Raw genomic sequence first — 24,752 nt, 5'->3', positions numbered from 1 at the left:
ACCCCTGTTAAATCGAGGGCCGCCCAGAGGATTCCGGGGGTCCAGGGTCTTCGGTGGCGGGGGGCCCCCGCTTTGGCGGTAAGTTAGCGGCGGAGAGTCCTTCCGTTCCGGGACCCGCTGCCAAAGTGCCCCAAAGACCCAAAGCGGGGGCCCCCCACCGCCGAATTACCGCCGAAGCGGGACCCGCCCCCGAAGTGCAGCCCCCACCATGGGCCTTTGGGGCACTTCAGTGGCGGGTCCCGGAACGGAAGGACCCCCCCCCGCCGCCGAATTACCGCCGAAGACCCGGCTGCACTCCGGCGGCAGGTTCCGCTTCGGCGGTAATTCGGTGGCGGGGGGGGGGGTGTCCTTCTGTCCCAGAGAGGAAGGACCCCTGGCAGGCAAAGACCGGGAGCGAAGAAGCTCTGGGGGACCGGGTCCCATGAGAGTTTTCCGGGGCCCCCGGAGCGAGTGAAGGACCCTGCTCCAGGGGCCCCGAAAAACTCTCGTGGGGGCCCCTGCTGGGCCCGGGGCAAATTGCCCCATTTGCCCCCCCCTCTGGGCGGGCCTGCATACAGGAGGCCTGTGATATGCAGGGGGTCAGATTAGATGCTCTAATGGTCTCTTCTGGCCATAAAGTCGACTAATTTCTGAAAAACTGAGTGTAGCATTGGGAGCAGCATCTGATGTTTTCCTGTCTAGCTGGCTTGCTTCCTAGAACGAACGCTCCTTGAGTGGGGTGATCCACAGGGAGTAGCTCAAACCTCCAAAGTGCCTGGCCAGGGGCAGGACATTAGCCCAGCAAGGGAGGGGTGTGGCAGTGACATCACAAAGGCCTTTTGCAGGACCTCAGACTATTGGCCAAAGGTGGTGGGGAGGTGGTGACCTCACAGAGAGATGCTGACATCAGCCAGGCAGGAGAGGGGCGAGGGGCCAGGGAAACCTCAGAGATCCCTGTGGCTTTGCTTCAGCAAGTCTCCTTCTCCAGGTCTCTCTTTGAGGACTGGGGGAGTATTGGGGTTCACATACCTGAGCGCCAGGAGGAACCTCTTTAGAGTTTTCTCCTTTCCTTTTAGTGATTTTACTAGAAAACAGAAGTCCCTGTTTAGAAGGTAAGAGCCTGCTCGAGGGAATGGGTGTCCTGGGGGTGTCACTTTCAGATGCCGGTGCCCCCCCCGCCATGTAAGGAAGTTCCCACCATCCTGCTCTGTGTTCACAGGATGGGAGAGAGCAGCATTTCACAGCAGTGATTTGCTCCTGGCTGCCGCAGCAGAGCAGCAGGCTCAGCTGCCAGAACTTCCCAGAGCTATGAAATGGGAGGGGCCCATGGCTCTGTAGCAGGAATGCAGGGCAAGTGAGTTCACGGCAGGCATGGTGGGATAGTGGGGAAGGCCAGTTATGGTGATATAATGACCAGCAGTATTTACACTGACAATTTGTCACTTTAAGTTTGCTGCAAAAAGCTCTAGATCTCTAGTCGAGGTGTTTTTATTTTGTCACCAAAACAGGGCAGTTTTGTTGCCAGACGTGGCATTGCAGTGTGTGCACCAGCCAAAAGCTGCTGACCGAGGGAGCGTTGTGTGTTTTTCACAAACCAGAGCAATATAATTCTGCTGAAATAACTTTGTAGTGCAGATCTGGCCAAAGATTCACACACACACACAGCTTGCAAGGAAAACCTCACCTGCTCCTCTGCATTGGTGGGCCCAGGTGGGGCCCAGGGAGTCAGGTGTGAGCAGACACTGTATCTTAATCAAAGGCAGGCACCATGGTTTAGCTGGTTAAAGTACCTGTTTTGTAAACAGGAGATCCTGGGTTCAACGCCCAGTGGTGCCTTGTTGAGATGTTTTGAGAGCACCTGGTATTGGCTACTGTCAGAAGATACAGAGCTAGACGGACCTTTGGTCTAGCCCAGTGTGGTTTTTCTTATGGTTTAAATTACACTCACTGGCACTGATAATAGAGTTGATGAAAGTTTGGGAGTTAAGAGCTGATAGGTCAGTGGTCCAAGCCCCTCGCAGATGACCCCCACCCTCTGGGACAGGGGCAGGTCTGAGCTCTCACACCAAATGCTGATTGTGGCTGCCAGAATCTGTGGGCAGCTCATTTAGTTTACACTCAGGGTTGAGTCCTTGGTTTACACATCAAGGATAACGACCTTTTGTTTCTCCTGCGCCAATAACAAGGAGACTGGGAATCCAACACCAGCCAAAGTGATCATTTCAGCAAGCAACCCTGGCTGATGTCAGCATCTCTCTCTGAGGTCACCACCTCCCCACCACCTTTGACCAATAGTCTGAGGTCCTGCAAAAGGCCTTTGTGATGTCACTGCCACACCCCTCCCTTGCTGGGCTAATGTCCTGCCCCTGGCCAGGCACTTTGGAGGTTTGAGCTACTCCCTGTGGATCACCCCACTCAAGGAGCGCTCATTCTAGGAAGCAAGCCAGCTAGACAGTAAAACATCAGATGCTGCTCCCAATGCTACACTTAGTTTTTCAGAAATTAGTTGACTTTATGGCCAGAAGAGACCATTAGAGCATCTAATCTGACCCCTGCATATCACAGGCCTCCTGTATGACACAAGAGCTACTTTGGGGGTAAACACATTCCAGAAAGGCATCTAGTCTTCATGAAATGACGTCACGAGATGGAGAATGCACCAATTTCCTTGGTAGCTTGTTCCTGTGGTGAATGATCCTCACTGTTGAATATTTGTGCCTTAATTGTAATATGAATTTGTCTCTTTTCACCTTCCAGCCATTGGGTTTTTTAATGCCTTTCTCTGCTACATTAAAGAGCCCTTTAATAGCCAATCTTTTCTCTCCATTAAGGCACTTCAACGTTTCAATGAAGTCACCTTTCAATCTTCTTTTGAGAAATTAAACAGTTTGAGCTCTTTCACTAGCTCACTAGAAGGCATTTTTCTCCAGCCCTCAGAACATTTGGTGGCTCTTTGCTGCCTCAACTCCAATTTCACACCATCTTTTTCAAATGAGGACACCAAAACTGGAGGCAGTATTCCAGTATCAGTCTCACTGATACCATGTCACCTCCTGTGACGTTATTGATATAATCTGTAACTGTATAGATCACCGTTGCCACCACTGTTCTATATTTGCAGCCAATATTGTATAAAGGTGGTGTGATGGAGCAAGGCCGGATGGCTACAGGAAAGTCCTGAGGAGCAGGTATGTTAGCCCCAGGCTAAACAAATCCCTAGTACCTTGGGAACCAAAATGGCAGTTGCTCCAGGCTAATCAAGGCACCTGGGGCCAATTAAGAACTTTCTAGAAGGCACCGGAAAGAGCTACATTGATTGGAGCACCTGCAGTCAATCAAGGCAGGCTAATCATGGCACCTGATATAAAAAGGGGAGCTCATTCCAGTCAGGGGAGGAGGAGCCAGAGGAAAGAAGTGCATATGAGGAGCTGGGAGCAAGAGACACAAGGAGCTAAGAACAGAGAGGTGGTACTGCTGGAGGATTGAGGAAACATCATACAATCAAGCAGTATCAGTCACCAGGAGGATCCGGTGGTGAGGATAAAGAAGGTGTTTGAAGGAGGCTATGGGAAGTAGCCCAGGGAGCTGTAGCGGTCAAGCAGCGGTTACAAGTAGCACTATAGAGACTGCTGCAATTCACAGGGCCCTGGGCTGGAACCCGGAGTAGAGGGTGGGCCCGGGTTCCCCCCTAGCCTCGCTATTCCTAAGCAGAAATAGGAGGAGTTGATCCAGAGTGTGGGTTTTGTCCGAGGGGACAACCACTGAGGGGAGGAAATCCGCCAATAAGCGCAGGACCTACTAAAGGAGAGAAGGAACGATGTCACAACTGGTGTCAGGAGTGGGATCTTTGGTGTGCACAGCGCGGCGGAAGAAGGAGGGTGATTAAAAAACACACACAAACAAAAAAAAAAAAAGGAAGGTGGTTTACAATTTGTTACCACAATGGATGATGTAGTACGGGCACTGATACAAGCCACGGCGGCCCAGCAGGAGGCTACCCGTGTCCAGGCAGCTGCGCAGCAAGAAGCTGTGCGGCTGCAGCAAGAAACTAATCGCCTGCTAATAGACCAAGCTGTTCAAGACCGAGCTATGTTGCAGGAACTGGTAAGCCAGGTAAAGACCCTTACAGAACTGAACCGTGGGCATGATGGGACACGGCTCATACGGGCTAACCATTGGCTGCAGAAAATGACGAGGGAAGATGATGTAGAGGCATACCTTCTGGCCTTTGAGAGGACAGCCCTACGGGAGGCCTGGCCTCGAGATCAGTGGTCTGACATCCTTGCCCCGTTCCTGTGTGGGGAGGCCCAGAAGGCCTACCATGATCTGCCTGAAGAGGCTGCAGCAGACTACTCCCAGCTGAAGGCAGAGATCTTGGCCAGATCTGGCGTAACCTCCGCAGTACGGGCCCAGCGATATCATGAATGGAGGCACCGGGAAGACAAAACCCCGCGGTCCCAATTATATGACCTCGTCCATCTCACACAAAAGTGGTTGCAAACAGAATCCCGAGGTCCGGAAGAGATACTAGAGGTTCTGGTCATCGACCGGTACACGAGGGCACTGCCACCAGATCTCCGCAAATGGGTAGGCCAGAACGATCCGTGCACCTATGATGAGATGATCACACTGGTAGAAAGACGCAAGACAGCCAGGGAATTGACCCAACTACGCAAGGAAAGCCCCTTCCGTAGCAAACACCCAACCCCAACCCTGGAAGGAGGGACAGCCAAACCCCTGGGGAGTCCTAGGTGGAGGAAGAGGGGGGCTGAAAACCCACAGAGACTCCAGAAGGAAGGGATTGGCCTGAGGGGAGGGAACCACGGGACCAAACCCCCTAGCCCACATGATGGGAGACTGACTAGAAACAGCTGTATATGTTATGCATGTGGGGAGTGGGGACACATAGCAGCACAGTGTCCCAGCACTGAAGAGCCTATGCAATGCAACTTGGGGGATTGGGAAGTCCCATGCTCCCTTATCCACCTTGCGGGCGTTGCATTAGCCCCACATAACTACACTAGGCCAGTGAAGATAAATGGAACAGAGACTACAGCACTGGTGGACTCAGGGAGTGCTATCACCCTTATATCGGGTAAGCTGGTAAAAAGTAGCCAGCTGCTGCAAGCCAAACGTGTAGCAGTGACATGTGTGCATGGGGCCATGAGCCAATACCCCACCATCCCAGTGGAGATAGAGGTTCAGGGGAACCCCATTGAGGTGACAGTGGGCGTTGTTCCTAAACTCCCATATCCTGTAGTTATTGGGAGAGACTATCCAGGGTTTGATAATTTACTTCCCCCTGAGAGGCTGCAGGGAAGTGGAGACCCTGTTGACAGCGACTCCTCAGTGGGGGAATGTCAACCCCCCATGTTTTCGGAGTTTTCTCAGGATCTATTCTCAGCCCCCCTAAAAGCCCAGAAGACAAAAAAAGAAAGGAAGGCCGCGAAGGCTTTGGGAACCCGGATCCTGACCCAGGGCCAGAAGACTGCACTAGTAGGCAGATGGACACGAGCAGCCAACACCACCACGGAAGGTGAGCCGGAGGCTGGCCCCAGCCATAAAGACGATGGGCCATTGGAAGAAGCAGAAGCCGGCCCCTGGGAGCTCAGGCAGGTTAGTCCTGGGAGAGAGACTTTCAGACGGGACCAGGCAGAGGACCCTAGATATGATAACGTCAGGAAAGAGGTGGCTGAGATAGATGGGATACCTGTGGAAGGGAAGGTCCGAGGTCCAGTACCCTACTTCATAGTGAAAAAAGATCTCCTGTACCGTGTGGTGCAAATGCAGGAGCAGGAGGTACATCAACTTCTGGTGCCTCGAAAACATCAAAACGCCATATTGAGCCTCGCCCACAGTCACCTGTTTGGAGGACACTTAGGGGTAGAGAAAACCCAGGCCAGGATCCTGAGGAGGTTCTTCTGGCCAGGAGTACCTGAAGATGTCAGGCGATACTGCACCTCTTGTCCAGAGTGTCAGCTACATAGCCCTCGCCCACACTTACGGGCCCCTTTGATACCTCTTCCAATAATAAGGAAGAGGCTGTATTTCAAAGAAACCTTATTGAGGTTGCAGGAACAAACCATCCCGATGTGTAGGAAGAGAAGTAAATATGGCAGGCGACCAGCTTGGCTTAACAGTGAAATCCTTGCTCGTCTTAAACACAAAAGAACAGCTTACAAGAAGTGGAAGATTGGACAAATAACCAGGGAGGAGTATAAAAGTATTGTTCAGGCATGCAGGTGTGAAATCAGGAAGGCCAAATCACACTTGGAGTTGCAGCTAGCCGGAGATGTTAGGAGTAACAAGAAGGGTTTCTTCAGGTATGTTAGCAACAGGAAGAAAGTCAAGGAAAGTGTGGGCCCCTTGCTGAATGAGGGAGGGAACCTAGTGACAGAGGATGTGGAGAAAGCTAGTGTACTCAATGCTTTTTTTGCCTCTGTCTTCACAGACAAGGTCAGCTCCCAGACAGCTGCACTGTGCAGCACGGTATGGGGAGGAGGTGACCAGCTCTCTGTGGAGAAAGAAGTAGTTCGGGGCTATTTAGGAAAGCTGGACGAGCACAAGTCCATGGGGCCGGATGCGCTGCATCCGAGGGTGCTAAAGGAGTTGGCCGACGAGATTGCAGAGCCATTGGCCATTATCTTTGAAAAATCATGGCGATCGGGGGAGGTCCCGGATGACTGGAAAAAAGCTAATGTAGTGCCCATCTTTAAAAAAGGGAAGAAGGAAGATCCAGGGAACTACAGGCCAGTCAGTCTCACCTCAGTCCCTGGAAAAATCATGGAACAGGTCCTCAAGGAATCAATCCTGAACCACTTAAAGGAGGGGAAAGTGATCAGGAACAGTCAGCATGGATTCACCAAGGGCAAGTCATGCCTGACTAACCTAATTGCCTTCTATGACGAGATAACCGGCTCTGTGGATGAGGGGAAAGCAGTGGATGTACTATTTCTGGATTTTAGCAAAGCTTTTGATACAGTCTCCCACAGTATTCTTGCCAGCAAGTTAAAGAAGTATGGGCTGGATGAATGGACGGTAAGGTGGATAGAAAACTGGCTAGATGGTCGGGCTCAACGGGTATTGATCAATGGTTCCATGTCTAGATGGCAGTCGGTATCAAGTGGAGTGCCCCAAGGGTCGGTGCTGGGGCCGGTTTTGTTCAATATCTTCATTAACGATCTGGAGGATGGTGTGGACTGCACCCTTAGCAAGTTTGCAGATGACACTAAACTGAGAGGAGTGGTTGATACGCTGGAGGGTAGGGATAGGATACAGAGGGACCTAGACAAATTAGAGGATTGGGCCAAAAGAAATATGATGAGGTTCAACAAGGACAAGTGCAGAGTCCTGCACTTAGGACGGAAGAATCCCATGCACTGCTACAGACTAGGGACCGAATGGCTGGGTAGCAGTTCTGCAGAAAAGGACCTAGGGGTTACGGTGGATGAAAAGCTGAATATGAGTCAACAGTGTGCCCTTGTTGCCAAGAAGGCTAATGGCATTTTGGGTTGTATAAGTAGGGGCATTTCCAGCAGATCAAGGGATGTGATCATCCCCCTCTACTCAGCACTGGTGAGGCCTCATTTGGAGTACTGTGTCCAGTTTTGGGCCCCACACTACAAGAAGGATGTGGATAAATTGGAGAGAGTCCAGCGGAGGGCAACAAAAATGATTAGGGGGCTGGAGCACATGACTTATGAGGAGAGGCTGAGGGAACTGGGATTGTTTAGTCTGCAGAAGAGAAGAATGAGGGGGGATTTGATAGCTGCTTTCAACTACCTGAAAGGGGGTTCCAAAGAGGATGGATCTAGACTGTTCTCAGTGGTAGAAGATGACAGAACAAGGAGTAATGGTCTCAAGTTGCAGAGGGGGAGGTTTAAGTTGGATATTAGGAAAAACTTTTTCACTAGTAGGGTGGTGAAGAACTGGAATGGGTTACCTAGGGAGGTAATGGAATCTCCTTCCTTAGAGGTTTTTAAGGTCAGGCTTGACAAAGCCCTGGCTGGGATGATTTAGTTGGGTTTGGTCCTGCTTTGAGCAGGGGGTTGGACTAGATGACCTCCTGAGGTCCCTTCCAACCCTGAGATTCTATGATTCTATGATTCTATGAATAGAGGTACCATTTGAACGCATAGCCATGGATCTGATTGGGCCTCTAGAGAAGACAGCTCGGGGCCACCAACATGTGCTGGTTGTACTAGACTATGCAACCCGATACCAGAAGCTGTCCCCCTACGCAACACAGCTTCCAAGACAATAGCTAAGGAGCTAGTGTAGATCTTTTCCCGGGTTGGACTGCCCAAGGAGATGCTGACTGATCAAGGGACACCTTTCATGTCTAAGTTGATGAAAGATCTCTGTTCATTGCTCCATGTACAAGCCCTACGGACCTCTGTATACCACTCACAAACAGACCGCCTTGTGGAAAGATTCAATAGGACCCTCAAGGCCATGATCAGGAAAGTGGTGAGCCGAGATGGGAAAGACTGGGATACCCTATTGCCTTACCTCATGTTTGCCATCTGGGAAGTTCCACAAGCCTCCACAGGTTTCTCTCCATTCGAACTACTATATGGGCGCCACCCCCGAGGCATACTGGATATAGCCAGAGAAGCCTGGGAAGAGGAGCCAAATCCCGGAAGGAACATAGTTGAGCATGTACTACAGATGAGGGATCGGATAGCCCAGGTTACACCCATTGTACGAGAACACTTGGAAAAAGCACAGGAGACCCAACGGACCCATTATAACCCCAAGCAAAGCTTCGACGGTTCCAGCCAGGGGATCGAGTAATGGTCCTTGTGCCCACAGCAGAAAGCAAGCTGTTGGCCCAGTGGCAGGGACCCTATGAAGTGATTGAAGCCATGGGAGAAGTAAACTATAAGGTACGGCAGCCAGGCCGCAGAAAACCGGAGCAAATATACCATATCAATCTTCTAAAACCCTGGCATGATTGAGAGGCATGCCTAGTCACCCGGGAGACTCTTCCCCAGGAGGATGACGTACATGAGCAAGTGAAGATATCACCTGACTTGACGCCAATCCAAAAGATCGAGGCAGCCGACATGATTAATCATAACCGGGATGTATTTTCTACAAAACCGGGTCGGACGACTGAGACCTATCACCATATCCGCACAATCCCCGGATCCAAGGTAACATTGAGACCCTACCTAATCCCAGCAGCCAAAAGAGAAGAAATCAAGGCCGAAGTAAAGAAAATGTTAGAATTAGGCATTATTGAAGAATCCTACAGTCAGTGATGCAGTCCAATTGTTCTGGTGCCCAAACCTGATGGTACCACGAGATTCTGTAATGACTTTCGCCGACTGAATGAAGTATCCCAGTTTGATGCATACCCCATACCACGCATCGACGAACTGGTTGACCCACTGGGTAGTGCCCGATTCTTGACTACACTGGATCTGACAAAGGGTATTGGCAGATTCCGCTGACCAAAGAAGCTAAAGAAAAGACAGCGTTCTCCACCCCTGATGGGCTGTTCCAGTATACTGTCCTCCCTTTTGGGTTACATGGGGCCCCAGCCACATTCCAGCGCCTCATGGATAAGCTGCTGCGCCCCCATACTAGTTATGCAGCTGCATACCTAGATGATGTCATCATCCATACGCCAGACTGGGGAACCCACTTGGAGAAAGTTGAGGCAGTACTACGCACCTTAAGGCGGGCTGGCCTCACCGCTAATCCTGCTAAATGTGCCAGAGGACTAGCAGAGGCTAGGTACCTGGGATATATTGTAGGAAGGGGTGTAGTGAAGCCCCAAGCTAATAAATTGGAAGCGATTCAAAACTGGCCCCGGCCGACCCGAAAGAAGCAGGTCCGTGCATTCCTAGGCGTGGTAGGCTACTACCGACGGTTTATTCCCCACTTCGCCAGTCGGGCGAATCCTCTAACGGATCTGGTGAAGGCGCGAGGTCCAGACATGGTTAAGTGGACCGACGCTGCAGAAGAGGCGTTTGTAGACCTTCGGACGGCCCTCTGTACTGACCCCATACTCATAGCCCCGGACTTTACCAAGGAATTTATTTTACAGACTGATGCTTCTGAGGTGGGGTTGGGGGCAGTTCTGTCCCAAATGATTGGAGATGACGAACATCCGATTCTCTACCTAAGCAGAAAGCTGCTCCCACGAGAACAGAAGTATGCAGTAGTCGAGAGGGAATGCCTTGCTGTCAAATGGGCCATGGAGACGCTCCGTTATTACCTCTTAGGCCGACGCTTTACTCTTGTGACGGACCATGCACCCCTTCAATGGATGCAGAGAAATAAGGAAAAGAATGCAAGGGTCACCAGGTGGTTCTTATCCCTCCAGCCGTTTCAGTTCTGCATTCGGCATAGGGCTGGTTGCCACCACGGCAATGCTGATGGTCTTTCACAAGCACACTGCCTGGCGTCCCAAGTTGCCCAACCCTGTGGTGTTGAGCAGAGGGGGGGGATATGTGATGGAGCAAGGCCGGATGGCTACAGGAAAGTCCTGAGGAGCAGGTATGTTAGCCCCAGGCTAAACAAATCCCTAGTACCTTGGGAACCAAAATGGCAGTTGCTCCAGGCTAATCAAGGGACATGGGGCCAATTAAGAACCTTCTAGAAGGCACCGGAGAGAGCTAACATTGATTGGAACACCTGCAGCCAATCAAGGCAGGCTAATCATGGCACCCTGATATAAAAAGGGGAGCTCACTCCAGTCAGGGGAGGAGGAGCCAGAGGAAAGAAGTGCATATGAGGAGCTGGGAGCAAGAGACACAAGGAGCTAAGAACAGAGAGGTGGTACTGCTGGAGGATTGAGGAAACACCATACAATCAAGCAGTATCAGTCACCAGGAGGATCCGGTGGTGAGGATAAAGAAGGTGTTTGAAGGAGGCTATGGGGAAGTAGCCCAGGGAAGCTGTAGCAGTCAAGCAGCAGTTACAAGTAGCACTATAGAGACTGCTGCAATTCACAGGGCCCTGGGCTGGAACCCGGAGTAGAGGGTGGGCCCGGGTTCCCCCCTAGCCTCGCTACTCCTAAGCAGAAATAGGAGGAGTTGATCCAGAGTGTGGGTTTCGTCCGAGGGGACAACCACTGAGGGGAGGAAATCCGCCAATAAGCGCAGGACCTACTAAAGGAGAGAAGGAACTTTGTCACAGTGGTCACATAAAGGGTCTATGGAGAGGTTATGATTGGCTGATTATAATTATGCTATCTCTAGATATGTATCATTTTTGTAGTTGACATTATGAATATTGGCTCTATGCTGCCTGTATTTCAAACTTGTGCTATGCTTCTGGGGAACACCCCAGCCAGACAAATTGGTGTCAGCTCTGCCTAGCCTGCTTGATGGCCCATTAAGGACCATCAGCTATACAATTGACCCATTGAGAGAAGGCAGATATGCCTTGTGGCTCAGCAAGGTGTGCAGGGACCTGCCTATGGACAGAACTCTAAGGTTTTTCTATGTCGCGTGCTGGAGAGTGTCCTTGGGACAAAGAAAGCAAAGACCACATGGCAAGAGACTATAAAAGACTGATGCCTCATCTCCATCTGGTCTTCAGTCCTGCTTCATACCTCTGGAGGGACTTGGCTACAAACTGAAGCTCTGTACAAAGGACTGAATGGCCCATCCCAGTTGTGGATGTACTCCAGAGACTTGATTTGAACCTGCAGTTTATTCCATCACTGCTACAAGCCTGAACCAAGAACTTTGCCAAAGTACACGTTTTGCCCAGGGCACCGTTTCCCCTAACGCTGGTCCTTGGTAACATTTCTTGATGGGAGGGGGAGGGGAGAGAGACGAGGCGTTTTCTCTCTGTTTCTTTCCTCTCCATTTTCTGCTCCTTCCTTCAATTCCAGAAACCTCCCTTGTGTTTCAGACTGTGCAGTGACACCCTCCCCACCCCAGGACTATGGAGCCTTTGGAGCAGAAAGATCCTAGGAGCTAAGGATGAATCCAGGGGTGAGTAGCTGGCAGGAAGGAGTCCTAGCAACTCTTCTGGGAGTGCAGGGGAGGAATGACTCCCCCTTCTCTACATTCTCCCCATGGGGCTCTGCGGAGCAGGGAGGGTTGTGTGATAAATTCCATCCAACATTCCCCTTTGATCCAAACCGAGAGACATCTCAGCTCTGCATGATCCCCTTGGCAGCACCAAACAAGGGATGTTTTCCACTGCCCAGGAGACTGAGCCAGGGACTGATGTGCTGGAGAAATGTTGGGAAAAGCCAAAGCAGGAAGCCAACAATCTACAGCAACATCATTAACCACAAACACACTCTAACCATGCTCCAGCCAGAAGGGAAATGGGCAGGAATTCTTGCTGTTCAGCCATGGCCACACATACAGAGATGCACAGCAGTGAGGGTGCTGGGCAAGCTGGTCTGAGCGAACATTTGGAAATGATCCTTCCGTTAGAACAGAACCAGAGTGTAGAAAGGTCCCTGTGTTATGTGGTTGAGGCTGAGGCCTTAGGAAGCTGGCCTACGATACCACAGGAATCTTTCTGTGGAGGTTTGATTCTTGCCAGCTAGGGGAAGCTGGTGTGTGGTGTCTTTGTGGCTGCACTTTCAGTGATGCAGGTTTCTCTATCCCATTGTTCCAGGGTCATCCTACTAGATTGCCAGCTGCTTTTCAGCTGCAGTGTGGAGACTGTTTGTGTGTGTGTGTTGGGGAAGAGTGAGTGTGTTGAGGTAGGTAGGAGCGGATCATTATTATACCTACTTGAAAGAGGGAGACGCTCAGGCTGAAAAAGGAGAATTGACTTGTCTTAGGTCACACAGCCAGTCAATGGCTGAATTGGGAATAGAACCCCCAGAGACCTGATTTTTAAATTAACCATCGGATCTTGAAATTCATACATTGAATGACCTCAATAAAGTGCTCTTAGATGAGCTCCAGTCCAACAAGTGTGCACAGTAATTATTCAGCCAGTGTTTGAGGAGAACTGCAATGTTAGAGAGGCTGAGGGGTCTCACCAGAGAGCTCAAAGGATGGCCCAGGTCACTGGTGGGGATCACTGCCCCAGCACTACTGCAGCTCCACAGTTTTGGGCGAGCGATTTCACCAGGACATTGCAACATCGTTCACAATCCACATGAGTGGAGACTGTTCATTGATTCATCGAAGACCAAGTCTTAAAGATGTTTTACTGCATAATGGCAATGGTTCGCCATGAATTCCACTTGGTGATGCAGTCCATAGGAAGGAAACCTAGGACAACATGAAACAACAACATGAAACCTCTCTGAGGCTCTTATCTGCTCCACAGGGACGTCTGTCTTCTCATTCAATTAGCAGTGGGAAAGGGGATGCAATGTCTGCCCCCAGCCAGACCACCAACCCCATCAGACACCCTCCCCCGCTGGTGCACCAGGGTCTCCCCCAGACCGACAACAGCTATGAATTAAAACCTCACAGTGTTTGTTGGGGCTACTGGAGATGCTGAAATCTCACTCTTGTCTCTCTCCTCCTGCCTCCACCTCCAAGCCAGGCACTGGGCAGTTCAGTGGGGAAGGGATGAACTGGTGACAGTGGAGGAAAAAAATCAAAAACCAAAAGTGAAGCCAAAAGCGCAAGTCGGGCAGGCAAGGCAAATCGCAGGCTTCTGCCATAAACTAGTCCACCCCGCTCTTCCAATAACCCACCCAAACCGCGACACCACGTTCCTGGTGTAGCTCCACCTTCCAGTGTAGGGATATTAAAGAAGGTTTACATTACACATGGTTTATATGAGAAATGATTTATTGATTTATTGTACTTTATAACTTAAGGTTTATGAGGTTTATGTTAGAAGTAGATTTGTAAGGATTTATTTGTAAGGATTTATTGTCAGAAATATCTGTGCAAGGTTTATGTTAAAAGTAGATTTGTAAGGATTTATTGTTAGAAATAGCTGTGCCTGTACGAAGCCTGCTCAAGGAGACACTTTGTACAAAACTTTTTTAACGTCAATTAACTCTAAGCGCCTGTGTTCTAAAGTGAAACTTTGAAGTCGCTACTTTGCTTTGTAGCAGCGGCTGTAAGCTGTTAACTGGTTAATTGACATCAATTGACTCTAAGTACCTGTTGTCTAAGTGAAAGTTTGTAACTGCTACTTTGTTTTGTAAATGGCCGCTGTAAGCTGCTGATTGGTTAATTGACTCAGCACCTTGTTAACTCAGCGCACAAGCCGTCAATTAACCCTATGCCTCAGGCAAAACTATGTAACATACAAATAGAAACCCCCGCCTCTGTTAAATTCATTTTTACCTCACTTTATGTTTTTTAATTGTTAAAAGACAAGGAGTCTCACACCCAAAAAGGATAAAGAAAGAGTAAAATGAATGTTGTTAAGATAAAAAGTATATGTGAATGAGAGTCTAGTTTAAATGCTGAATGAATGGTTAGGGAGTTACCAGCTTAGAAAATTCAGTGTTGGCCGAAGAAGGTGTCAAGTGGAATCAACCAGATGACCCCCGGAGGGCGAACTGGAATCCACCCCGGCACCTCAAAGGAAACAAAGGGCAGAATGGAACCAGCTATCTGCTGATTGATCTAGTAACAGCAGAATGAAGAACTAACACAGGGAAAAATCCTTATAAAAATGGACTCTAGAGAACAAGAACTTTGAGTCTATGGTTCTGCTGCCAGCCTCCAGGAGCATCAGGTGCACCTGACCCGGACTCGGCTCCACTCTTGTGTACAGGATACCTGGCCAGTATTCTGTCACAAGCAACTTCAAGCTGGTAACTATAATATCTACACAGAACTTGTATGAATGATTGTGTGCATGGGTATACATATTGTAGTAGGCGAGAACCACGGAAGATTCTGTTACGGCTTAGCTCAGGCAATTCCGCTTTCTCAGCCTCCGGTTATTGTAGGACACAGCATGCTGGCTTTGACCTGCTGTAGCCGGCTGGGACTGCTGTGTGGTAAGTCCCTGGCTGTTGGCCAGGGAGGCAGCCCCGGAGGGCGGAGAGTGTCTATTGCATTATGTATGAGCTGATATGCTGCTGTTTGTATAAAATGAGCATGCTTTGTGTTTGTTTTAGGACTTCACCCCAGGCCGAGCTGCAGGGCGCTGGGTCCCCGTCTCAGTGACAGCAACGCTTGGGGTCCCCGTTGCAGATGTGTCACTTTACCTTCATTAAAGCCAATTACTCTCAGTGTGGAGTTGGTCTCGTTCTTGCAGAGTACCTCGGACCCTTTTGGGCAATAACACACACACACACACACACACACACACACATATATATATATATATATATATATAAGTAACCATAGGAATAAGTAGTCAAACAACGTTGTTTGCTGTTATCTTCTATTTTATTATAATATTTACAATATATGTGACAAATGTCTTTTCCCCTTTAATAAGATCCTGCTGGTTTTTATTATATTGGTATAACACGAGTGGGGAACCAATTACTAACACACACAGCATATTCCTGAGGCGCAGTGCTGGGAGCTGGGGGGATCTGGCGGGCACCTCACTGTGGGATTCACGAGTGGCTCCGGGAGCATCCATGCAATCAAGCCGCTCCACATGCCATTGTGCCGAGGGATAACAGCGCCTGGAGGGGTTGCTGCTGGTCACTAGCAGGGTATTGTGGGAGACAGCCCAGGCTGGAGAGGGTTTGGGGGCACAGCGGATCCCATCACAGCGTGTCCCCCCAGCACCCACAGGGAATATCGTGCCCCTAGGAGGAGGTTTGGGCTTTGCTGTGATGTGTCACTTTCCAGCCTGTGCTCTGTCTCTTCTCCTATGCACTCCCATGTCAATCAGGCATTGCTCAGCTGGGCTCTGCAGAGAGTAGCTCAGGGACGTGAATACCAAGCTCAGGGCAGACTGTTACACACCAGGGCACCCCCCATGGGGACTGGGAGCTTCCACCCCCCGAGAGCGAACTCCCCAGGCACACGAACAGCCTGAGCAGGGAGTCACAGACAGTCCCCTTGGGCACTCGGGGCTATCCTGCCACCTAGGCAAGTCTGCCTTTGGGCTAGATCTGTGCCTCAGGGAGGCCTGAGGCCACAGGCATGAGCTGGGGCTGCCAGCATCACCCCCGCTCCCCTGCCCCCCGCCACTGTCCACAAGGGAGAAAGGATTTGAACCAGGGTCCCCCATGTTTCAGGTCACTGCACAAAGCAGTGTGCCGTGGTGGGGCTCTGTCCAGCTCTCCCTTTGAAGGGGGTTCATTGGGGCTAACTAATGAGAGCGAGTGGGGCAGGGGGATCAGCTCCCCGGTGTGTCCTAATTCCTGCTTCTCAGCTGGGTGCCTGAACTACTGGACACTGTCATCCAAATAGCATTGCTAGAAATAAACAATGAAAAGGTGCAGAACTCCAGGGAGCTCAGGACAGGGAGACTAATTCAGGCAATCAGAACAGCAGATAAGACAAATCTTGAGCTACTCTGAGGCTCCAAGCAGACATGTTACCGAGACGGAAACTGGCCAGGAATTCTTTGAAACGGCGTAAACACGTCTAAAAGTATCAGTTTGCTTTATGATGAGGGGATGGGGGGAGGGAGGTTTAAACTATTTCTCTGAATCACATCTCCCTTGGCAGCTCAGTCACCATTTCAGCTAGAGCAGAGCGGTGGAGCCTGAGCACTGGGCCACTCGGGGCCTTTAACACCACAGCCCTGGGGAGGGGGGGCTGAGATGGACCATCCTGCGAGGAACACGAGTCCTTCTACCATCCACCACACCCTAGTTTGGAACTGCTGCTGCCGGCTCACCCCATCTGTGGGAACTTCTATCCCCTCTGCCTCCCTCTAGCTGGGGGTTTCCCTTCTGCACCTACCTGGCAGGGCAGCCCCCGTCTGAACCCCTGATCCTGTCCCAGTTTTGTCCCTCTGCCCATCCCGCCCCTCCGATTCCCCCCTTCAGGGGGATTTTCCGGCCTTTGATTGCAGGGAGCAGATTCTGATGGCGCGTGAGGGCAGCAGCTTGCAGCTGTTACTGAGCATGTGAGAAGAGCATTAGAAGAGAAGAACGGCCAGACTGGGTCAAACCAAAGCTCCATCTAGCCCAGTGTCCTGTCGGCCGATAGCGGCCGGTGCCAGGTGCCCCAGAGGGAATGAACAGACAGGAATCATCCAGTAAGCCATCCCCTGTCGCCCAATTCCCAGCTTCTGACAGACAGAGGTTAGGGGCACCATCCCTGCCCACCCTGGCCAACAGCCATTGATGGACCTGTCCTCCACAGAAACACAGAATCCTAGACAATGAGGGTTGGAAGAGACCTCAGGAGCTCATCCAGCCTAAGCCCCTGCTGAAAGCAGGACCACGAATCTCTCTAGTTTCCTTTTCATCACAGGACCCTGCTCAGGAACAGTGAAGTTGCAAGTTCTAACAGGAAACAGCTTCAGAAAGAAGGGCAGCTCCTCTTCCTCTTCCCCTCCTGTGGGGACGAGCAGCCCCCCCAACTGCCTCCCTGCCCCGGCCTCCTTCAACCCATTGCCCCCTTCAGCCTCCCCCAACTTCCCCCATCACCCTCTTCAGCCTCCCCCAACTTCCCCCATTGCTCCCTTTAGCCTCCCGCAACTTCCCCCATCACCCTCTTCAGCCTCCCACAACTGCCCCAATTGCCCCCTTTAGCCCCCCCCAAATGTCCCGTTCCCCCATCTCCCCCTTCAGCCTCCTCCAAACTGTTCCCTTTCCCCCATCGCCCCAGTCACCTCCAGCCTCCCGTTGCCCTCTTCAGCCTCCCCCAACTCCTCCCCCCACTGCCCCGGCTCCACCGCTCTCAGGTTCCCTTCCCCACAACCATCTGCTTCCTCACCATGGGGAACAGGAGCAGAAAATGCTTTTGAAAAAACCTTCTGTAAAGCAAAAAGTAAAACAAGCCAAGCAACCACTTCCCTGGCTTTGTGCTGGGTGCCCAGCTGTGGGCTTGTGTGTGTGTGTGTGTGTGCGGGGGGAGGTGGGGCTGTTCTGAGCACACTCCGGTCAGGGAAGGGGCAGAGTTGGCCAAAGGGGCAGGTTGAATCTTTAGCAGAGAATTCCTTTCTCCATTGTGTTAGCTAAGCGTTGCTGTTAAATGTCAGCCGACAAATGCAGCATTTGAAACAATCTGACTCTAAATCCCCCACCCTCTCAGTTGCTGTAGTTCTCACATCCTCTGCTCTTGTGATGTCACCACATGACATAGTGTCTTATTCCCATAGTGTCCTGTAGGTTAGACAGGACTTAAGTTTATGAGGTAAAAACTGAAGCATAACTCCATCCCTTCCTCCTTTTGACTTCGGAAAAATAAATCCTGTCGCCTCCCTCAGTCCCAACCCAGCCCCACCGGCGCTGCTGCGGCTTGGAGACAGGTGCCCTCTCAGCTGGCCCTGAGCTGCTGTGGGGAGAGAGGGCTGGAGGGGGGAGTTCTTTCTCCCTGGGGCAACCTGCTCCCCAATCTCCTCATTCCCAGCCCCACCCCAGAGCCCTCACCCCCTGCGCCCCTACCCTCTGCTCCAATGCTGAGACCCTCATCGCTAGCCCCACTCCAGAGCCTGCACCCCCAGCCGGAGCCCTCACATCACTGCGCCCCAACCCCCCCCCGAGCCTCTCCCACACTCCAAACCTTTCAGCCTCACCCCTGCCACACACCATCCATGTGCAGAATGAATTTTGTAAGGAGTGCAATATGCAGGTGATGTGTCACACCTCACCTCCATATTTGTGCCCAAAACAAAATTCATTCCACACATGGACATAACAAATTAGAGGAAACACTGCTCCTGACTTTCAGCCTCTCTCTCACATCTTGAATTTCACACATTGAGTGATCAGAATAAAGTGCCCTCAAGTGAGCTAGAGACCAACAGTGGTTCATAGTAATTATTCAGCAAGTATTTTAGAAGACCTAGGACATTATTGAAAATCATGACCTTCCAAGAGACAATTAATGGAGAAAAGCAGCAAGATTAATTCCATACATTGGATTGGTTGTGACTTATTTGCCTGATTTGAAAAGAGACCAAACTGACCTGAGTCTCCTTGGTGTCGATAGCCCCCTGCTCAGCCAATCAGCACTGAGTCTCTGAGGGGCAGAAGGCTGAGGGGTCTCACCAGATGTCCCAAAGGACGGCCCAGGACACTATCAGAGGGGATCACTCTCAGACCCAGACCCACCTCTTGGTGAGGACCTCCCGCAATGAGAGCAATACCCCTCCCCTGCCCACACTCCAGACCCGTCCCTCCTAGGTAGAGGGAGGGAAGCTGGAAAAGGGAAAAAAGAAGCAAGAGAAGAGGAGAAAGGAGGGAGGAAAGAGGAAAAGATAAACCAAAAAGGATACACCCCAATGTCCCCAGGGATTCCAATCATCAAAACCTAGGGAGGAAATCAAATTCTGCCACCTGAAGCCAGTGTTTTCTGGGCCGAGAATGCTGCCTGCGCCAGGTGGATCAGATGGAACAGGTTCCAAATCTCTCTGAGCCTCTTACCTTCTCAAAGGGAAGTTTGTTTTCGGCACAATCCGTGGTAGGAAAGGAGAAAACTCCACAGAGGTTCCTCCTCATGCTCACAACTCTGAATCCTAATTCTCTCTCAGCCCTCGAGGAGAGACCTCGCGAAGGAGACTTGCGGCAGGAAAGCCGGGAGGTCTCAGAGACTGGCCTGGCCCTGCACCTCTGTCCTGCCCGGCTGATGTCGGGATCTCTTTGTGAGGTCACCCCCTCCCCATCACCTTTGCCCAATAGGCCGAGTTCCTGCAAAAGGCCTTTGTGATTTCACTGCCACACCCACCCCTCCCCTCAAAGCTGATGTCCTGCCCCTGGCCAGACTTGTTGGGTGTTTGAGTTGTTTCCCCTGGATCTGGGGTTGCCAACTTTCTGACCCCACAAAACCGAACACCCTCATCCCGCCCCTTCACCGAGGTCCCGGCCCGCTCAATCCATCTCCCTCCGTCGCTCGCTCTCCCCCACGCTCACTCACTCGCTCGTTTTCACCGGGCTGAGGAGGGCTGGGGAGGGGCCCTTTTCAACTGGGTGTTGTCGGTTCAGACCTGGGAAGGAGGCTGCCTGCCAAACACCTTTGAGAGGCGCCGTCCCTCCTGTCAGAAAATCATCTCCCTCCTTCAGTTCAATTACGGCCTGAATTGTTCCTTATCCTGGCAGAGCCGGAGGATTGAAAGCAGCAACGTCAAACCCCTGTGCAGCTAACAGGAATGGACACAGACACTCCCTTGTATCTGAACAGATATTTAGTTTTATTCTTGGTAAACTACAAGGCTAAAGGGACAGGCAGTGGCACCAGATCTAAGGAATGAAACACAACACAATCATCATCATTATGCCCATCGCTGCCCCTTTATTCTTCCACTGTCTCTCTCCCACCACCGTCGCCCTCTCTCGGTTCAGTGACAGTGCCACACTCATGCTTCCGACACACAAAGACTCACACACACACGTTGCACGCAAAACCTCACCAAGGAGTCAGATGCACCTGTTGGTTCCCTGCACCCCTGCTGTACAGAATCCAATCACAAGGAAAGCTTGTCGGCCCAGAGCTGGCGGGGAGCCTGGGGCTGGAGTATTTAACCTACAGTGACGGCACTCACAGGAAAGATGCTGAACGAGTGCAAGTTAAACATTGGTAGCTCCGGTTCCAGTTCCCTCACAGGTCAGTCCATCCCTCCAGGAAAGGGGCACATCTGAATTCCCAGCTGGCTCAGTCTAGCTGCATAGTTCTTCTTTACACCCAGTCAGGTCTGAGGCCTGTTCCGCACCCTGTGTTTGAGGAGACCGTCATAACCAACTCTCTGCAATAGCAAAAGCAGGAGGCCGTGTTATTGCTCCTGCCCCAGCACAGACAGACAACGAGGGAAATGGTCTGTGTTGGAGGGTGGGGCTCCCTGTCCTTGGCCAAAGACCAGCACCTCCCTTTGCCCTTTGTCACTCATGAAGCTTTTCTTTCAGCAGCGAGCCATAGAGCTCAGTTGCTGGAGCGTTGTGTTTGTCACTGACGGTCGGGGAGCTCCACCATCATTGGGCTCTTCTACCAGGAAGTCCAACGAAAGGATTGATTTCCTCATGTGACACTCCTGGGCTTGTCTGAGGGGGTATCCACACTGCACACTGTGCCTGTCTCTGTGTGGCCTGGGCTTGGTGACTTGTATTGCCAAGCTGGTGTTTGAGCATCCAGACTGCAGTGGAAACTCAGGCCTCAGGCTGTGTCCATCCTTCTGCAGTAAGTCGTCCTAAGTGACGCTGCTCCAGCTACGGGACTAACACAGCTGGATTCGACGTAGCTTAGGTCGACTTACTGCTGTGTCTACGCTGTGCTGGGCCGACGGGAGACTTACCTTACTCCTGTCATTCCCGGTGTAGTCCCAGAGTCGCCCGGAGAGCGCTCTGCTGTCAATTTAGTGGGTCTTCACTAGAGCCCCACTAAACCGACTTGGGTGCATTGATCGCATCAAACAGCCTCACAGCTGTGCTGTGCATCCACCCTGCACTGCTCAGCCCCGAGTCAGAAATTCAGCTCCTGTGGGGTGTGTCACCCTCCACAGCTGAAGATGCTCCCCAAGTCCCCAGTGATTTCTGCGATAACTTGTCTCCAGCCTGTTTGGGTCCATACGCTCCCCGCGGGGAGGCTGGGAGTGGTCTAGGGACAAGCTCTGGTTGCTCAGGCCTGTCAGGGAAGGCGAGCTCCGGGGAACATTGACACTCTGGAGATCCCTCAGTGGAAGCACAGGTGGTTGGTAAATAGATGGGGAGGCTAAGCCTCCCCTGGCACAGCTGCCGCCAACCAGGCCCTGGATGCCTGGGCCCTGGTGCCCAGCCTGTGCTCCATCTCCTCCTGTATCTGCTTCCCCCCTTCTCCCATCCCCCATCGCCCACTGCTGCTTGGCTGAGTCCTCCCTCTCCTCCACTGCACCCCCTCTCTGGGGTCCTCACCACTCACCGTGGCCTCCTCTCCTCCACCCCTCCCCCGCGGACTCATGAGTCAGCCCTGGGGCTGGTCAACGAGAGCTGAGGATTACAGTGGGCGAGAAGCCGGCTATGAGTCAGCAATGTGCCCTTCTTGCCAAGAAGCCTAGTGGCATATTGGGCTGCGTTAGTAGGAGCATTGCCAGCAGATCGAGGGAGGTGATTATTCCGCTCTATTGGGCACTGGTGAGGCCATATCTGGACATCTGGAGCATTGCGTCCGGTTTGGGGCCAACCCACTACAGAAAGGGTGTGGACAAATTGGAGAGGGTCCAGCTGACGACAAGGAAAATGACCAGGGGGCTGGAGCTTATTTAGTCTGCAGAAGAGGACAGCGAGGGGGGATTTAATAGCAGCCTTCAATAGGGTGACCAGACAGCAAATGTGAAAAATCGGGACGGGGTGGGGGGTAATAGGAGTCTATACAAGAAAAGGACCCAAAAATCGGGACTATCCCTATAAAATCGGGATATCTGGTAACCCTAGCCTTCAGCTACCTGAAAGGGGGGCGGGGGTCCGAAGAGGATGGAGTTCAGCTGTTCTCAGTGGTGGCAGATGACAGGACAAGGAGCAATGATATCAAGTTGCAGTGTGGGAGGTCTAGGTTGGATATTAGGAAACACTATTTCACTAGGAGGGTGGTGAAGCACTGGGATGGGTTCCCTAGGGAGGTGGTGGAATCTCCTTCCTTAGAGGTTTTGAAGGCCCGGCTTGACAAAACCCTGGCCGGGATGATTTAGTTGGTGTTGGTCCTGCCATGGGCAGGGGGTTGGACTGGATGACCTCCTGAAGTCCTTTTCAACCCTCATCTTCTCTGAGTCTGTCAGTCCTTTGTCCATCCCCTCAGTAGGCACCAACTTCCCCTCTGGCCAGTGGGTGCTCAACTCCTGCTCTGCCTCAGGCCCCTCCCCCACTCCACCTCTTCCCCAAAGCACCGCCCCACCTTTTCCCTGGTCTGCCCCGCCACACCCCCAAATCAACCCCTTCAGGGAAGAAATAGTAGAGGAAGCAATAGTGGATGGGAACCTGGAAGGCAGTGACCATGAGATGGTCGAGTTCAGGATCCTGACACAAGGAAGAAAGGAGAGCAGTAGAACAGAGACCCTGGACTTCAGAAAAGCAGACTTTGACTCCCTCGGGAAGCTGATGGGCAGGATCCCCTGGGAGAATAACATGACGGGGAAAGGAGTCGAAGAAATACTTTAAAAAGTATTTTAAAGAATCCTTATTGAGGTTGCAGGAACAAACCATCCTGATGTGTAGGAAGAAAAGTAAATATGGCAGGCGACCAGCTTGGCTTAACAGTGAAAACACAAAAAAACAGCTTACAAGAAGTGGAAGATTGGACAAATACAAATACCCTACAAAGACCTTGTGAGCTCTCCAAGTTCAGGATTGTTCTCTGCAGATGTGGAACCATTATGGCAGATGTCACTCAAGGCTTCCCATCTATTCTGACTGACAACTGGAAACAGGTCCCTCCCCAATCTCACTTTCTCCTGAATGATCTCATGAGATACAGACCAAAACTGATCCCTTCCTCTCTCCTCTGGGGGAGGATTTGGGAAAAATCAGATCCTGATAGGTTTGATCTCTCCTGCACATATTTTGGTTTGTTCATCCCTTTTCCATTCCTCTCTCTGAGATTCCTTTCTCTCCAGCATAGGGAGTGACCTATGTCTGGATTGTCTCTATCTGCCATCTATCTGCTATCTTCAATCGGAGCTCAACTCTTCTCACACATTGGAGAACCCACACTGGAGAGAAACCCTACATGTGCTCTGAGTGCGGGAAAAGCTTCATTCGGAGCTCTGCCCTGATCACACATCGGAGAATCCACACAGGTGAGAAACCTTATGGATGCTCTGAGTGTGGGAAACACTTCAGTCAGAGGCCACACCTTACCACACATCAGACAATCCACATGGGCGAGAAACCTTATGAATGCTCTGAGTGTGGTAAACGCTTCATTGATAGTTCAACCCTCATCTCACATCATAGAATCCACACAGGAGAGACGCCTTACACATGCGCTGAATGTGGGAAAAGCTTCAATCAGAGCTCAAACCTTATCAAACATAGGAGAATCCACACAGGTGAGAAACCTCATGGATGCTCTGAGTGTGGGAAACACTTCATTCATCGTTCAGCCCTCATCTCACATCAGAGAATCCACACAGGAGAGAAGCCCCACATATGCTCAGAGTGCGGGGAAAGCTTCAATCAGAACTCTACTCTGATTGCACATCAGAGAATCCACACAGGAGAGAGACCCTACACATGCTCTGAGTGTGGGAAAAGTTTCAATCAGAGCTCAAACCTTATTAAACATCAGAAAATCCACATGGGGTATGTCTACACTACTGGATTATTCCGATTTTAGAGAGACCGATTTTTGGAAACATTGTATAAAGTCGAGTGCACGTGGCCACACTAAGCACATTAATTCAGTGGTGTGCATCCATGTACCGAAGCTAGCGTCGAATTCTGGAGCGTTGCAATGTGGGTAGCTATCCCATAGTTCCCATAGTCTCCTCTGCCCATTGGAATTCTGGGTTGAGATACCAATGAATGATGGGGCAAAAACAGTGTCGCAGGTGATTCTGGGTAAATGTCATCAGACAATCCTCCCTCCGTGAAAGCAATGGCAGACAATTATTTCACACCCTTTTCCCTGGATTGCCCAGTCAGATGCCATAGCACGGCAACCATGGAGCCCATTCAGCCTTTTTTCACTGTCACCGTATGTCTACTGGATGTTGCTAACAGATGCGGTACTGCAGCGCTACACAGCATCATCCCCTTGCCTTTTGCAAATTAGCCAAGAGGGTGACCAGCTCTGCTGTACCGTCTGCTGCATTGCAAGTTG

At 51.2% G+C, this 24,752-nt stretch overlaps 1 protein-coding gene across 1 annotated transcript in view; it reads left to right on the top strand.

The window, feature by feature from the left end:
• LOC123352653 (zinc finger protein 256-like) overlaps positions 1-24,221 on the top strand; it is a gene marked incomplete at its 3' end in the record, with an annotated part of 48,220 nt that extends 23,999 nt beyond the window's left edge. The window contains exon 3 of the mRNA XM_044993088.1: positions 23,609-24,221. Within this exon, the coding sequence (XP_044849023.1) occupies positions 23,609-24,221 (613 nt within the window). The remainder of the gene's footprint in view (positions 1-23,608) is intronic.
• Positions 24,222-24,752: the final 531 nt, after the last annotated feature.

The sequence above is a fragment of the Mauremys mutica genome, chromosome 18 (assembly GCF_020497125.1).
Source record: "Mauremys mutica isolate MM-2020 ecotype Southern chromosome 18, ASM2049712v1, whole genome shotgun sequence".
In the NCBI taxonomy this organism is placed as follows: Eukaryota; Metazoa; Chordata; order Testudines; family Geoemydidae; genus Mauremys; species Mauremys mutica.
The sequence above is the reverse complement of the archived record's forward strand: the minus strand, read 5'-3'. Positions and strand labels throughout refer to the sequence as shown.